The sequence below is a fragment of the Nyctibius grandis genome, chromosome Z (assembly GCF_013368605.1).
Source record: "Nyctibius grandis isolate bNycGra1 chromosome Z, bNycGra1.pri, whole genome shotgun sequence".
NCBI classification, from domain to species: domain Eukaryota; kingdom Metazoa; phylum Chordata; class Aves; order Nyctibiiformes; family Nyctibiidae; genus Nyctibius; species Nyctibius grandis.
In genome coordinates, this window is record NC_090695.1 from 11,270,576 (window position 1) to 11,286,840 (window position 16,265).

At 37.1% G+C, this 16,265-nt stretch overlaps 1 protein-coding gene across 1 annotated transcript in view; it reads left to right on the plus strand.

Moving 5' to 3' along the window:
• The window catches only part of SPEF2 (sperm flagellar 2), a 60,911-nt gene that overhangs the window by 28,752 nt on the left and 15,894 nt on the right, over window positions 1–16,265 (plus strand). Inside the window, 8 exon segments of the mRNA XM_068423428.1 lie at window positions 1,935–2,043; window positions 2,843–3,000; window positions 5,962–6,101; window positions 7,580–7,707; window positions 7,802–7,940; window positions 12,079–12,216; window positions 14,693–14,853; window positions 15,701–15,884. Of these exon segments, the coding sequence (XP_068279529.1) occupies window positions 1,935–2,043; window positions 2,843–3,000; window positions 5,962–6,101; window positions 7,580–7,707; window positions 7,802–7,940; window positions 12,079–12,216; window positions 14,693–14,853; window positions 15,701–15,884 (1,157 nt within the window).

Here is a 16,265-nt window from a genome sequence, read left to right on the forward strand (position 1 = left end):
ACTATGGGAAGTGCCAACATTCATTCCCTGGGAGTGCCAACATTCATTCCCTATTGATTACTGCCTTTGTCATGTCTTTAGTTAGTCAGTGAACAATCAGAAATAGTCAATTTTGGCCAAAAATGGCAAAGGCATCAAAGGCTTTTTGAGGGCTGATTGACTTCCAGACCACACATTTTTAATTGCCTTTACTCGCTTTGGTGAAACATAAGTTCTTTTCATATGTCCCATACTGTCCAAATTCCTCTTAATAGTTTTCACTGCAGCACTTACACAGCACATGGTTTGAATTAAAGCATTCTGCTAACAATGCAGTGGAGATAAATGTACAGACACTTGAAATTCTTGTTAGTTCGAAGACCTTGTGTTGCCAGTACACTTTGAAAATGTGATAATACATGATATAATCTCAGAAATCCAAACAGAATTTATTTCATAAGATATAATGTGGTGACAGAAAGAGTTAAAAGAACATTAACAAATCAGAAATCTATTAAAAAATGGCTTATTTCTAGTCAATTAAAGAGTTTTTTAAATCTAGAGAAGACTCGGAGAGAGAGAGAATACCTTGTCTGCCAATGCAGTGGAATATCTGCCCATTGTTGTGAAAAGAAGTAGTTACTTCATAGAATCGCAGAATCATAGAATGGTTTTGGTTGGAAGGGACCTTAAAGATCATCTAGTTCCAACCCCCCTGCCACAGGCAGGGACACCTTTCCACTAGACCAGGTTGCTCAAAGCCTCATCCAACCTGGCCTTGAACACTGCCAGGGAGGGGGCAGCCACAGCTTCTCTGGGCAACCTGTGCCAGTGTCTCACTACCCTCAAAGAATTTCCTGCTAATATCTAATCCAAATCTACCTTCTTTCAGTTCAAAACTGTTCCCCCTCGTCCTATCACTACATGCCCTTGTAAAAAGTCCCTCTCCAGCTTTCCTGTAGGCCCCTTCAGGTACTGGAAGGCTGCTAGAAGGTCTCCCCAGAGCCTTCTCTTCTCCAGCCCCAGCTCTCTCAGCCTGTCTTCATAGGAGAGGTGCTCCAGCCCTCTGATCATCTTCGTGGCCCTCCTCTGGACTCACACCAACAGCTCCATGTCCTTCTTCTGTTGGGGGCCCCAGAGCTGGACGCGGTACTCCAGGTGGGTTCTCACGAGAGTGGAGCAGAGGGGCAGAATCCCCTCCTTCAACCTGCTGGCCACGCTGCTTTTGATGCAGGCCAGGGTACAGTTGGCCTTCTGGGCTGCAAGCGCACATTGCTGGCTCACATTGAGCTTCTCATCACCCATCAACCCCAAGTCCTTCTCCTCATGGCTGCTCTCAATCCATTCTCCGCCCAGCCTGTATTTATGCTTGGAATTACCCTGACCCACATGCAGGGCCTTGTACTTGGCCTTGAACTTCATGTGGTTCGCACAGGCCCACCTCTCCAGCCTGTCCAGGTCCCTCTGGATGGCATCCCTTCCCTCCAGCATGTCGACCACACCACATAGCTTGATGTCATCAGCAAACTTGCTGAGGGTGCACTTGATCCCACTGTCCAAGGAAGATTCAGATTAGACTGGGAAAATACCTTCTGTTTATTCTAACAGTTAATAAACCTGAAATAGTCCACCCACAGGAATGCTCCCACTCTACAACTGGAAATTTCTATGACTGCAAAGCATCCATCAGGAAATGTTAGTGCTATAATTGCCTCTGCATTTAAATAGATGAAGAGGCAAGACACTGTCTTCAGGTCCTTTCCAGCTAATCTTTCTATGATTTTCTCTGACTTTTCCTTTCTTTTAGGAAGTTTGGCACCCAATTTTTAAATGAAGAAATGTAAGATCAAGGAACACTGAAATTTTTCTTTTAATAATTATCTTGCTTAGGGCAAATAACTACCTGCATAATTGCCTTTTTCAATATATGTTCATATATGCTGTTTTCCACGCAGCAGATAAATCAAAGTCATCTCAAACTGAACGGGAGAACAACAATCAAAATTCAGATGCTGAAATCCTAGAAGAGAAGATTGACTTAGCCAGGGACCAGGTGCTACATAAGTATGTTATATGAAGTACAAAAAAGCTGCTTCAGACTGATGTTTAGGCATGTAATTGATCCGAATCTCATATGTGATCCATGATAGTACTGACATGCCTAACGCTGAGATTTTACTTAGGAGTTTTTCTAATGTGGAACCTAAATAGTACTTTCATTTTTGACACATTATAAATAATCCTAGAAGATAAGAATACATGTGTTTTGCTTTTTCAAGGTCTTCCAAGGAGAATTTGTTTTCAGATATGTATTGCATGAACTATACATATACCTATATGTATATATATGTATCTATACATACATGTATCTGAGGTATGTCATACATCAGGTGACTGCCCTTGAGTGAAATGCACTTGAATTGCATTACAGATTTTCTGAAATGGTATCTTCCACTTTTACATTAATAAAAACAGTTAGTTTTGTATTTTTTATTGAATCATCTAACTTCACATAAAGAGCAAAACCAAGAACAAGTTTTGTTTCTAAATATTTGATACTAGTGACTATTTTAGACTATTATATTATTGATTATTATTGTTTTAGTTATAAGACAGTAGGTTTACCTCGTGAAAAGAAAGAGTAAGAAATATATGGGACTAGTTAACTAGTAGGATTTTGAAAATTTTCCGATGTTGAAAATGAAGGGGTTGATGTGGATGGAGTATTATTTTGCAAAAAATATTGGCTGGATGTGTTTATTAAATTAGATGGTCTGCTTTTTCTTTTGCTTAATAATTTAGGAAAATGTTTTATTTGTCTTTAGTTGGATATTAATTTTATACATTACTATGATTTTTGTAGAATTTCAGGCTTTCTAGACACGTGGCCAAAATTAGAGAAATGGTTTGAAATCCATCAAAATATTCTAGTGAAAGTCAATGCAGAGACAGAAGAAAGTCTGGTGTGCGAAACAGTGAAGGAAATTATAATGGAAGAAATTGCCAAAAACCAGAATAGAAGTAAGTTTTTTTGTTCTTACTTTTTAAAATTCAGTGAGAAAAGACTTTTTTCTTCATAATTAACACTAATAATTAATGTATAAAACTATATGGAAACACACATTTTCACTGGCCCTGCAAGACTTTGGGGATGGGTGAGTTAGTGATAACTGCACCAGAACTGTGAACTTCTGTCACGGTTTAAAGCTGGGCTGTCTATTAAACCTGTGGCAGATGCTCTCTGCTGGAAGGGGGAGGGAAAGAGAAAAGGGAGAGAGACTATGGGTTGGAAAGTTAAAACAGTTTTAATGAACTATAATAATGAAAAAGAGTATAATAATTGAAATAATTAAATACATACAAATATATACAAACCCAAGATTGAGCTCCCCCGATGTCGGTCATGTCACCACCGGCACTGAAGGGCAGGCTCCAGGAAGTCCCAGACTGAGCCCAGTGACAGACAGGAACTGGATTAAGGGACGCACGGATCATGATCAGGGGCAGCAGGAAAATGGACAGAGTCCTCTTGGGACGCCAGCCATAGCAGAAGAAGTTAGACCCTCGTGATCCCCCTGCTTTATACTGAGAATGACGTGTATGGGATGGAATAGCTCGTTGGTCAATTTTGGGTCACCTGTCCTGTCCACTCCTCCCTGCAGGTGCAACCCTTCTGCAGCTCTTCACTTGTAATTAGTGAGGAATTTAGCAGTGACCTTGCATTCTCTAAGTACAGCAAGAGCCTTTCTGCATACCATTCCTACCAGTGCCTCAATAATAACTATAAACTTTGAGTGTTATCAGTCCTAGAAGCAGACACTGTCTGCAAAGCACGCAGTTAGTTTCAGAAAGTGCAGTTACTTAGAAGAACTTAGCTGAAAGTAAAAATCACTGAAAGGGAATTTGGTTCTGTTTTAGGCCAAACCAGGACAACCTCTCTATTAGGTTTTTATATTTTCAGAGAATATGGACTAATTTCACACAGTTGTAAAGAATATTTGAGAAAAAGTTTTAAAATATTTAAAAGAAAGTGTCAATTGGGTTTACTTGAGTCCTGTGAAGTAAAGGATTACTAAATTCAGTCCTTTCTTCCTGGTTTAAATATTACATCCAGCATCTTCACCATATGGCCTAGCATAATGGTATAAGAAAGACTTAACTTGCTGTTATCAAGATATATTCATATATCAGCATCAGCTTAAAAGCATGGATAACTCGGAGTGTTTTTGACATGTACCTTGGTGCATCTTTATTCCATTTTTCCTCTTAATCACCCAAAAGGAAAGAATAATTTAAAAATAAAAAGGAAAAAAGGTGTATCCAGGGGAAAAGATGCATCAAGTAAACCAGGATTAGTAGACTTCTGAATAACCACTTTTTTTCTTCATAATTATTACAAGGTCTTGATGTGTCTTCTACCACAAAAGAAAAAAATAGTATTAGCTTGAAAAGCACTCTTAACAGTAAAAGTTTAGACCACTACTCCTGTACAAGGTTCCCAGTTCGTGAAAAATTCTTGGAAATATCACACTTGACAGAAAACTGGATAGAGTGTTTTCACAGAACTACCTGTTTGGAATAGTTTTTTTGATGTGCTTGATATAATTCACAGCCCTGCTGGAGTCAATGGCAAATTTCCTACTGATGCAAATGGAGTTGAGATTTTCTGGTTAGAATCCAACTGTCTTGTAGAAGTACTGTAAGGACTGTTTACTCCCTATGGAGAAGCAATTCCTGTGGTCAGTTAATAATGTCTAATTTCATATTTACGTTGAGAGATTCCAAGCTGTCCTTCACTATTAAGTTAATAAAAGCAGAATAGAGGTATAAGACTGTATATTAATTATTCAGACATTAGTAGCACTCTGGGAGTGACATGGTAAAGCAAAATCCAGAGATTGGTTCTCAAAATATTCAGCAGAAGCTGGAGTAGTTGGAGTATTTTATGTGGCCAACAGTTTTCTTCTTTTTATAAGCTTAAATCAGGAGAATGGTAACAGTTTTTCCATTGAAGCACCCCGCAAGACAGTGTTTGTCAGAGGCAGATTTGTGACACTTACAGTAAAACAAACCACATCTATTCTATAAATGTTAAGCTTATTTCAAACAAAAAGACAAGACTGTACAACAGTGGTTTAATGCAAAGCTATTTATTTTCTTTGAATGTTTTCAAATCCACAGCAAAACTGGCCACAATTCATGCACCTGATTCTGAGCAGCTAATTAATGTTAACTTAAAAATCTCGTTGTTGTAGGATCCTTCTATGGTTACTGAGGAGAAGCTGATTTCTTTCCAGAGGTCTGTTTAGATCGTAGGGTTGAATCATGCTCTGAAGCTGCTAACTACATTCAGTATTATTTTGCTATACTATAGGCTAGCAGGGTTAGTTTTTCACTTGTTTCTTTCTCTACCACATGATCTTTCTGTCTCTTTCGTTTTTCCCATCTGTCATCTTTCATACTTCTCAGCTTCTCAGAGTAAGATGTATTTTCCATATGAGGCCAGATTTAGCTCTGTTTATCTGTTTGTTTCTTCTTCAATGTTTTTTTTTTCTTAATTCACTCTTTCCCAAGTCTAGCATGGAAGCTATAAGTGTTTACAACTGTTCTTTAATTAACAGGGAGTCCTTGAAATCATGATAGTTATAATGAATCTCAAAATTGTATCAACACCACTGGCCTTGGTTTACCTGGTAAAGAATTTTTCATATGCATACATACTAATTCATTATCTTCCATTTTCTGTCACAATGACGGTTTCAGAAAAGTATCAGTCCTGTAAAATATAAGCTTAACTGAAAAGTGATTTTATAAGTATAGCATCACTGATTTGATTAGTATGTTTTTTGATGAACAAGACCTATGTAATGAAATATTGAATGTTCCATTATTTTGCATTTGCCAGAGTAGTATAGAAGTCTAATTCTGATTATTGGTACTTAAAATACATTTGAAGGTACTAATTGTACGTTCATATACAAGGGACTATTCAAGAAAAATCAACAGGAAAAGAGCTTTTACCAGTCATACATCAAGATGATCTTCCTCCCATTCCTGTGGCACCACCACCAATTGAACCAGGATCAAACGAATGGATTTATGTAGATGAACCACTTCCCAAGGTACATTCATTCATGATTAAAAGGCTTAGATATTAAAGTATGTATTTTTCCTCAGTATTTTATGCGTATTCTACTTAAACCTTTTGTCTCATTGCACATTGTTTTGTTCAATATTTTTCAATGAAAGATACACTAATACAGTATTATAAATATCTAAAAATACAAATAACAGTTGCTACTAACATATATAAGGAAGCACACTTTAAAATTTTGATCATTGTTTTTTTTCTAATTTCTTCACAATCGTGATGAAGAATGGCACATGGATGCCAAAATAATAATACTTTTCAATATTATGAAATACTAGCACGGACTTAGTTTCCTGTCTCTGACAAAGGCCAGTTGGGAAACCGTGTAAGAATGGGGAGACAGTGCACTGACCTTCCTCCTAGGATACTTTTTTCTAACATGTTTTCCCTGAGAACATCTTCCTAGTTTTCAATGATCTGAAATTTAGGATTTTCCCGAGATAATTTTGTATCTGCATTTCTGTGTTTAGTAGCGCTCAATAGACTTTCCTTCCATGATTATGTCTAGTTGCTTTTTTTTGAAGCAATTTACATTTTTTTCTCCATGATACAGCCTGTATAATTATGCTCTTTCTGAAAAAATATTTCTGTCTCTTTGCTTTAAATGTTGTTTGCTTGGGTCATTTTATGACCCTAGTTCTTGTATTGTGAGATACAATGAATAATAATTCTATAATCACCTCCTGAAGGTATTTAAGATCTGACAGGCATCTGTTAAGTCTTCATTTTGCTCAATGTTACTTTGCTTCTCCAATCCAGTCATAACACGTCTAACTCTCCTCATGTGGAGCAGTTCATTATGTTCAATCATGATTCTTGCCCTTCTGTCTGTCTGTTCTGGTTCTACTATAAATTTTTTGAGATGGGGCACTGGGACTGCATGCAGTATTTGAAATGTAGATTTGAAGGGTGCATAATGATGCTTTGTATTTTGTTCTGTAATTCCCTTGCTAATATTTGTCAGTTTTGCCTTCATGACTGCCATTAGCTCGCATATGCTGGGTTTCCTCTGGCCATGGGCTTTATTCTGCATTTCATGACAGTCAGTCAGTCAAATGTCACTTTTGCGACACCAGACAGACAGCTTAGATTTTTACCAGCTTGAACAGTTGTGTACCAACAAATTTTGATACTTAAGTACACACTTAGTATCTTCACTTAGTTTATGAGTATACCCAAACCCACAGACATTGGAGTATTCTGTTGGAATTTCCTATTCATTTTTAGTACTGCCACTGTTTTTTTCCAAAGAAATGCACAGGATAAAGTATATGTTGATACAGTGTCTATAATCAGTTGTAAATAGTAGTAAATCAAAAGAAATACATAGTGAAAAAAAATCAGTAATATGATTTCATGAAATAATCTTTCTTATATTTACTAATGCTACAACTGAATGGGTTACCAAGCAATGTATCAATTAATTTTGATGTTTTTATCCTTTCACAGGAGATACCTGTTTTTTTAGTACCTTACTGGGAAATGGTAGAAAATGCATATATGAATACCATCAAAACTATACTTAGATGTCTAAGGGATGAACAGCACTCCATGATTCATTACTTAGCAGACATTAAGTGAGTAGAAATATTAGCATTAATATTAGCATTTTTTTCCTGTGGCATTCTATATGTCTTTTAACACCAAAATTATTATTACCATAACATACAGAAAAGAATTCCAAGATTATTTGAAGTGTCCAGATCTTAAGCAGGAGTTTGTATCTCAGTGGCAATCAGATTTTAATTCAATTGCTGATGACTTGCGAGAAGATGAGGAAACAAAAGCAGAACTACACCAAAGAGTTACTGTAAGTAAATGGCAAAAGTTATAATATACCCTAAATTATTATTTTTGTATAGAAGCTCAATATAATAAGAATGATATTATTATTTACATTTTTTTCCTTTTTACCACTTCTCTTAAACTATTTCACTTCCTCTTGTACAGAAAGTGTTCTTCACAATTATTTGTCTGGGTTTTGGCCCTATCTTTCTTATGTCTTGCTTCTTTTTTTTTAGGTTATGCTGTGGTATTCTGGCACATTTTAAAATAAATATTTCTCTGCTTTCTCTTTCTTTATCTTTTATGGTTTTCAGAGATTTTACTCACAAGTTTGGGCATTTCTATCACATTCTAACAAATCTTGGCGGTCATTTATTTTTTCCATAAATGATATATGGTAATATATGTCTTCTAAAACTGATTCATACAAAGTCGAAGAATTTCTTTGAAATGTTTTGACTCAGGTAGATCTTTGCTAGGTCATACATGTCTTGAGAGCTCTTCTTCAAAAAAATCCATAAGAGTAAAGGTCCTAACAAGTTCAGAGCCAGATTTAACAGAGAGAGGAAGTAGAGCTGTTGTTGAATTTATTGGATTCTCATTTCAGAACAGACATGATTTTTAGTTGAAATTATATCAGGAAATGCTCCCAGAAAAGGGGAAAAAAATGCTGGCAACATTGTTAGTTGAAGAGAACATTGATGGAATTGTGGATGAATTGGCTGAGATGGAAAAAGCATTGGACCTCCTTTGCTATAGCTTTATTTCAATAGAATGAAGTAAAGGACTTAAAAATCATCATCTATATTCCTAATTTCTACTAAATGGAATTATAAAAAGACTGGAATCCCTCTATCCTATATTTTAAAAAGTTAAATTTAAAATACTTGTCCTTTCACTCACATCAAAAATCCATGTTTGACATTGTCCATTTCCAATTAGGTTAAGAGGAGGTGATAGTCCCATATGATGCAGTGAGACTCAGATACTGTGATAAGGCTAAGCACAGCAAGTAAGGCAGTTTGGAGTAAATATATGATTTCCAGGATTTTTGTTTCTGAATGACCCATTCTAGTCCTTGTGGATCCCACACCTGTGGATGAATGTGAAGATGATACTTCCTCTATGCTTTTAAGCCCTACCCGTTTACCTCTCTGAATGTGAGAATTTGTCATCCATCCTTCCTTGGTGCTAGAAAAGGAGATGGAGGAAGAAGAAATTAAGAGAGTGATAATATGTGGAATGTTTTTCCTCAAACATTTCAGCTTTCCCAGACTGCTCAACCGTGTCACCTCAGCTGGAACCTTTCTGAAACACTATCCACACTGGAAGCTGCCAGCTGTGAAACCTGAAAAAACAGATTTCTCTGATATCAACTGGAAAAAGTAAAAATCCACCCCATTTTGTGATGTGTGAAAAATTGCTCAAAGGCCTAAAGCCCAAAGGGCAGCCAAGGCTTTGTCATCCTAAAGATCCAAACTCAGAATCACTGTGGATAAAATACACTTCAGCCACCCATCTCTGTTACAATGTCTTTCAACATCTTCTCCAACTTCCCTCTCACTCCATTGCTATCATCAAACATGGTCAGTCACTTGGTCCCACTACTTCTCTAGTTCCAGATAGGAAAGGAGTCAGCACATGCATCTATTTTTTTCTTTTTTCACCCACCTGAGTACAAGGAAAGAAAGAAAGAGAAGCTGCTTCACTTTGAAAAGAGGAAGAGTGGTGGGATAATAAAAGAGAAGTAAGAGACAAATAAAACATGGTTTTAGCTTCTCCCAGAGAAAGAAACCTAGCAGTCTCCCTCTCCAGTTATCTCTACTGCTTACAGTAAATCAAAACTGTGACTTGAATAACATGAGGAAAAAGAAGAAAATGTTCCTCTTTACATGTCTCAGGAAGGTACTGGAAAGAGCTGCGCATCGGTTTGTACAAAACATCAGTTTGTTCTGTTTGTGTAATGTTGGGTTTATGTGGCAAGGTTTTGGTAGCTGAGGGGCTGCAGAGGTAGCTTCTGTGAGAAGACATCAGGGACTGCCCCCATGTCAAAGAGAGCCACTGTCACCCAGCTCCAAGACAGACTTGCTGCTGGCCAAAGCTGAGCACATCAGCAACAGTGGTGGTACCTCTGTGACAGCATATTTAAGAAAGGGTAAAAAATGCTGCATGGCAGCTGAGGGAGAGGAGTGAGAAAATGTGAGAGAAACAACTATGCAGGCACTGAGGTCAGTGAAGAAGGAGGAGGAGGAGGTGTTCCAGGTGCCAGAACAGAGATTCCCCAGCAGCCTGTGGAGAAGACCGTGGTGATGTAGGTTATTCTGCTGCAGCCCATGGAGAACCACAGTGAAGAACATATCCACCCTGCAGCCTATGGAGGACCCCACGCTGGAACAGGTGGACATGCCCTGAAGGGAGTGGTAGCCTGTAGAGAGCCCACACCAGAACAGGTTCATGGCAGGAACTGTGGCTTGTAGAGAGGAGCCCACACAGGAGCAGGTGTTCTGACAGGACCTGTGGCCCATGGGGGACCCACACTGGAGTAGTATCGACCTGAAGGACTGCACACACAGAAAGGACCCATGCTGGAGCAGTGCTTGAAGAAGTGCAGCCCATGGACAGGACTCATGGAGGAGAAGTTAATGAAGGACTGTATCCCATGAGGGACCCCACTATGGAGCAGGCAAAGAGCATGAGGAGGAAGGAGCAGCAGAGACAATGCATAATGAACTCATGGCAACCCCCCATTCCCCATCTTCCCTGCGCCACTGGGCATGGAGGAGGTAGAAGAGTCAGGAGTGAAGTTGAGCCTGGGAAGAAGAAGGGGTGGGGGAAGAGTGTTTTTAGTTTTGTTCTATTTCTCACTATTCTTCTCTGTTATTAATTGGCAATAAATTAAATTAATTTTCCCAAGTCAATTCTGTTTTGCACACAATGGTAGTGGGTGAGTGATCTCCCCATCATTATTTACACCCATGAACTTTTGCATCGTATTTTCTCCCTCTGTCCTGTAAGGAGGGGGAGTGATAGAGCAGTTTGGTGGACACCTGGCAGCCAGCCATATTCAACCCACTACTGCAAAACAAATAAGTTGTACGCTTATATTTTTTTTTATTCAGTAGCATATCCTTACATGTATATCCTACAATGTGGACAATCATGAATATCTGATAGCCTTCACCTTGGCTACCTTATATCTATGCCATCACTGATGTGTTAGGTAGCCCAAGGACTACTCATTTGTCAGCTTCCCTGTGGCTCTGGTCCAACAGAGGACAACTGGATTTGTCTGAAGTCTTTGGACAGGGGGAGAGAAACAGGATCTGGCATATTAGGGTAAGACCAAGACCTGGTGAATATGGAATCGCTTATCACCTGAAGACAAAGCTCCTCATTGCAGGGCTTGTAGTCTGGAACACCTTTTCTCTTTATCCTGAAACAGGTCAGGTGGCGTAGAACTGCTTGGAGCCTGAGAGACAACTCATCTGAGCCTACCTTTACATTGCATTTAACAGCACTCTTCTCTTCCCATCTTCTCTTATTACAGAGAGGTCTGTCGCACTATTTCTGTGCAGAGATGGCAATGGGAACAGAGGGTTCGCACACATGTTGTATGCTTAGTAGGTCTTATCAGTGAGCCACGTAGTGCTATTAGATATAGTCACTTGTTGAAGAGCCCTTAGTTACAAAGAACGTTAAAGAAAAATGGAATGGAGCTATACAAATTGGAAGAATACTTGAAAACTGACGTAATTTTCTCAGAATTTTTCATATTGCACATCCCCTTAGAGTATTATAAATCTATTATCTAGCAAACCATTCAAGTGGAAAGTTGTTGGTGCAGTTAGGAGCTTAGCTATTTATATTATCACCTCTTTGGCTAGCTTAGATAGGTCTCTCTGCCTGAGGAAAGCAAGGCAGCCTACACATTCATCTCGTGCCTTTGTATTCTTCTGTTTGGAACATTTGTAAAGCTACTTTCTGTCAGCTCTCTGTAAGCATAGAACTTGTTGACCAGGCTTTGACATTTAGAACAATAAAGAAAAAGCCCCAAATGGGAAGATGCCCTGTGCACAGGAAAAAATATGTTTTTAATAATAAATATAAAAAAGATATTTAAGTTTTCTTTACTAGTTATTTCTCTGTTTGATTTTGTGTTTTAGGACCTAAGAGATCTTCTCTGGGATATCTGTGATAACAGAAGGGAAGAAGCAGAGCAGGAACGTACTGATATCATGAATGATGGCTGGTTGCCAGATCATAGGGGGATTGCAATGAACCATTTCTTTTCACTTATGCAGGTATGGATCTGCTATGGACACTGCAATGGAAGGGGACAATGGATTAGATTCGGAGGACAGTAAGCCCCAGAGGAATTTTGTATGGTTGGCTCCAAATAAGTGAGGGATTGAGAATTAGATAAGGAAATGTTCATGCCTCTTCTGAATTTATCTAGAAAGTTGAGAGACAAAAAGTAGATGACATTACATGCATTTAACTGTTTGTCAGGCAGAAAAGGTTAAGAAAAATACCATTGTTATTGTCCAACCCCCCAAACTTTTAATCTGTAGTGTATAGTGGTACTTTTTCCAGTTTAATCAGTGCAGTAAATCATTTGAGTTTTGTAACAGAAATGTTAGAGCTGTTTATCCTTCTGTGATCATATTGGTATCTGCTCTTAGTTTACAAATTACATAATTCACTGCTGTTGTACACCCACTTGCTGTTAAGGTTGTGCTATATTTCCCATATCACAAAATTATTTCAGTTGTAACTTTACCAATGCGGCTTGAAATTCTATCTACAGACTGCAAAAAAAATTGCAAGGAATGTTTTTGAGAATGTTATGTCATTTGCTGCACTTGAGAAAATCTGTTCAAATATGACCCAGCTTTCACACATCTAACTTTAAAGTTTTCAAGAGACCAACTTCAATTAGTTGGCTCTCCCCTCCCCCACAATAAGCCTTTCCTCTCATTCAGCCTGACCGTTAATTACTTCAGGTTCTGAAGTAAAGTAAGATTTCCCTGTGTCTGCTGTTCTAGGTGCATGAATTTGGTTTAGGGCTGTACTGGACTAGAATAGACTGGACTAGGCTAGACAGGCTTTTCTGTAAACTGAGTGACCATTCTGCAAAAGTTTTGGTAACTTTAAAGAAGACAATGAAAACAATGCTTTAAACACATGCCATGTGATGCTAATTTGGCTGAAAAATCAGGCCTAAGCAGCTTAGGGTGAGCTTCCTGCCCTTTGATTCTCTGTGTTATTTTTATATGCTTAATAAACAAGGGAACCACTTTCTTATCTCATATGAGTGTTGTGGTAATTTAAGTAAAGTTTGTGAAGTGGTCAGTTGCTATAGTAAGGAATCATTAATTCTATTTTCAAAGAGCCTAATTAATGCCCGTAAGGCCACCAGCTAAAGAGAGAGGTCAAAATATCAAGTAACTGCTGACTAACTGAACCACATTTATCCTGTAATTAGGATATTTATATGACTGAGTATTTAAAAAAAATATATCTTGAATTATATGCATAAGGGAGCCAAATTACAGTAATATTACTGAGGTTAAATCTTTTATTTTTCTCCTTTTGTATTGATGTATAGCTTCACAAACCTAATCCTCTTCTAGCAGAATTTCATGGACATGTATGATGTAGCCCAGAGGAGATTCACTGTGAATCTAATTTGATCTGTCTTGTGTGGATATGCAGAATAGCCATTTAAAATTACAGACACATGCATTAACCATATATGAAGTTTTATTTTCCTAAAGAAAAAAAGCAAAGGAAACCATTTTTACTTTCTTCACTTAGTATATACTCCCCAAAATAAATGCATTATTAATGCTAAAACTATAGAACTAAAAATATAATAACTATATCTTTGTGTTACGGCTTTGTTTGAGAAGCAGCCAAAAATAGGCTTCTTTGGTCTTAAGCTCTCCGTCTGTGGGAAATTACATATATTCCCCAGGTGGCTCTGTTACTGTATAAATACATAGATTTTTATAAATGCCGTTTATCAGATTTCTTCCCACCTTTCTGTTTATGCACTGTTATACTAGAAGATAATTTCTCCTTAACTTATGGATAACTGCTGGTTTACACCACAAAGGTTTTATCCTTTGTTTTGTGAGTGTGGTTTTGCACATTTTCCCATGAATATTTAGTACTGTTTTGTCAGTTAGAAACTAACACCATACTGTATCAATAAATCAAAACATGACAGGTGTTAAATGTTTTTTGAATCTTAGTTGATTTCTTTCAAGATGATTCACACGAAAAGATCTTCAAGGCACTTAGGCGTGTAAAGTCTATTGATTTCTTTTGTCCAGAAAAACTGTATGGCTTTTCAAATTTTCTCCATCACTTAATCCTTTTTATTTTATGCTATTTAGGACTTTAATTCTTTTGAACAAAAGATCTATATGATTTGTTGCTACTGGTACACTTGCTACTATAGAAATACATATACATTAAAAAATTGTAATTAAATTTAACGCCTCAAACATTATTTATTGTGAATAATTTTTCCTATTCTAACAACTAAGATTTTTATTAATCCTTAGAAATACCAGTGTGAAGGCATTATAGATGCAAGTAGAAGTATGCATTGAATATACTATAAATTTTTAAACAAATATGGTTATGTTTGTTGCTCTCCCTCAAACTCTTAGAATTTAGAGTTGCTTCTGCTATCATGTATTTAAAAATGTAACAGAAATTTGTTCTGTCTTGTTTTGAATTGCAATCTTTTTGTCCTTTCTTCTTGAGGTTGAAGTGGATCGTTTCCAAGATACAAAGAGACTTCTTCATGACTATTACAGGGCAATGGAAGGAAAAATTCCAACAGAAGACAGTCAAGATTTCACTAGAATCCCATTGTTAGATATTATTGATGTAGAGCAGAAAGAAGATCAAAACAAATCAAGAAGGTAGAAGTGCATTATTAAGTTATATAAATATCAACAAATACAATAAACTGATAGCTCTGTGGGTTAATGTGGAAATATATGTGTGTATACTTCAAAGGATGGGGAAATGAGAATTTTTAACTAGGGTTTATAGTCAAATGATGAATCATCTTATAGGTTTAATTTATCCTTGATTTTTTGCTGATTTGCTTATATAATTTTCACTAATACATCTCTGAATTATAAAACATGTTAAATCTGCCTTAGAAAGAAATCTGCTAGAGAAGTGTTTCCTACTTCCCTCTGTGTTGCTGACAGTTTCCACCGCAATCCTCACATAACTAAGTTAAATATTATTACAGAACATTAACAGGTTTAAAATTTGCACCAACTAACATAATTAAATGGGTATGTAATGACAAATACAAACCAAAGCAGCCTACAAATATGCACAGAACTGGATGCCATATTAAAATGTAAGGTATACTATCAAATAATTTCACAGTATCAAAAATGCTGTCAGTAATGACACCTGCTTTTTTTAAATACTTACAGTTCATTCTGAATGATAGTTCAACTATTTGAATAATGAGGCTGTGCTTCTAGCCCATGTGGAATATTTGCAGTCATTTGATCTAGTTTTATCCATCTGTTATTATTCCTTAGCTCCTGTAGTTAAACTAGCCCGTTTTATTGTTATCCACATATTTCACCACTTTTGGTCATAAGAAAAGTTCATCCCTTTTCTGCTGCTATGGCAAATTTAGAAAATAACATTCTCATTTTCTTAGCATATTCTCCAAAGTAGTTTTAAATTGATACTTTTTATAAAGGGGGTGTGAATTATGCCTTATATTTTATTTTTAAGGATTCCTCTAGTTTCTTGGAGATTGCCTTCACTAGAAATAAATATTACCAAGTCAAAAGTCAAGGGAACTCTACAGAAGAGGGCTAAGGATGAGAATTATGAAAATGGAGTGGCCAGTTTTAGGAAATGTGAAGATCTTATTACTGATACATGGCAAACAGCAGTAACAGCAGTATCAGATATGGTAAGGAATGTTTATTTACTTAAACATTTCTGGATTGGACAGTCAAAGTCTCCCATTCAGCAGGCAGCCTAAACACACAGCCTTCGCACTGTGTACCTCAGTTTCATGCACCTTGCTCCACTACTGGTGTTTCCATTGAATATGTTTGTGTTTCTATGAGGAAAATGTTGGAATCTCTGTATTATCAGCACCTCCGTATTTACAACTGACCCTTTCATTCCATTACTGAGAGAAATACTTCGAATGTTGACTCTATATATCTACTTCGTGCATGATGAACTGTCCCCTTATCCCTCAATAGACGCGTGAGAAGAGGGACAAGTTTTATCCTGTGATGCAATGTTTGCTCAAACCTTTCACAACTTCAAAAGCTATGTTTAC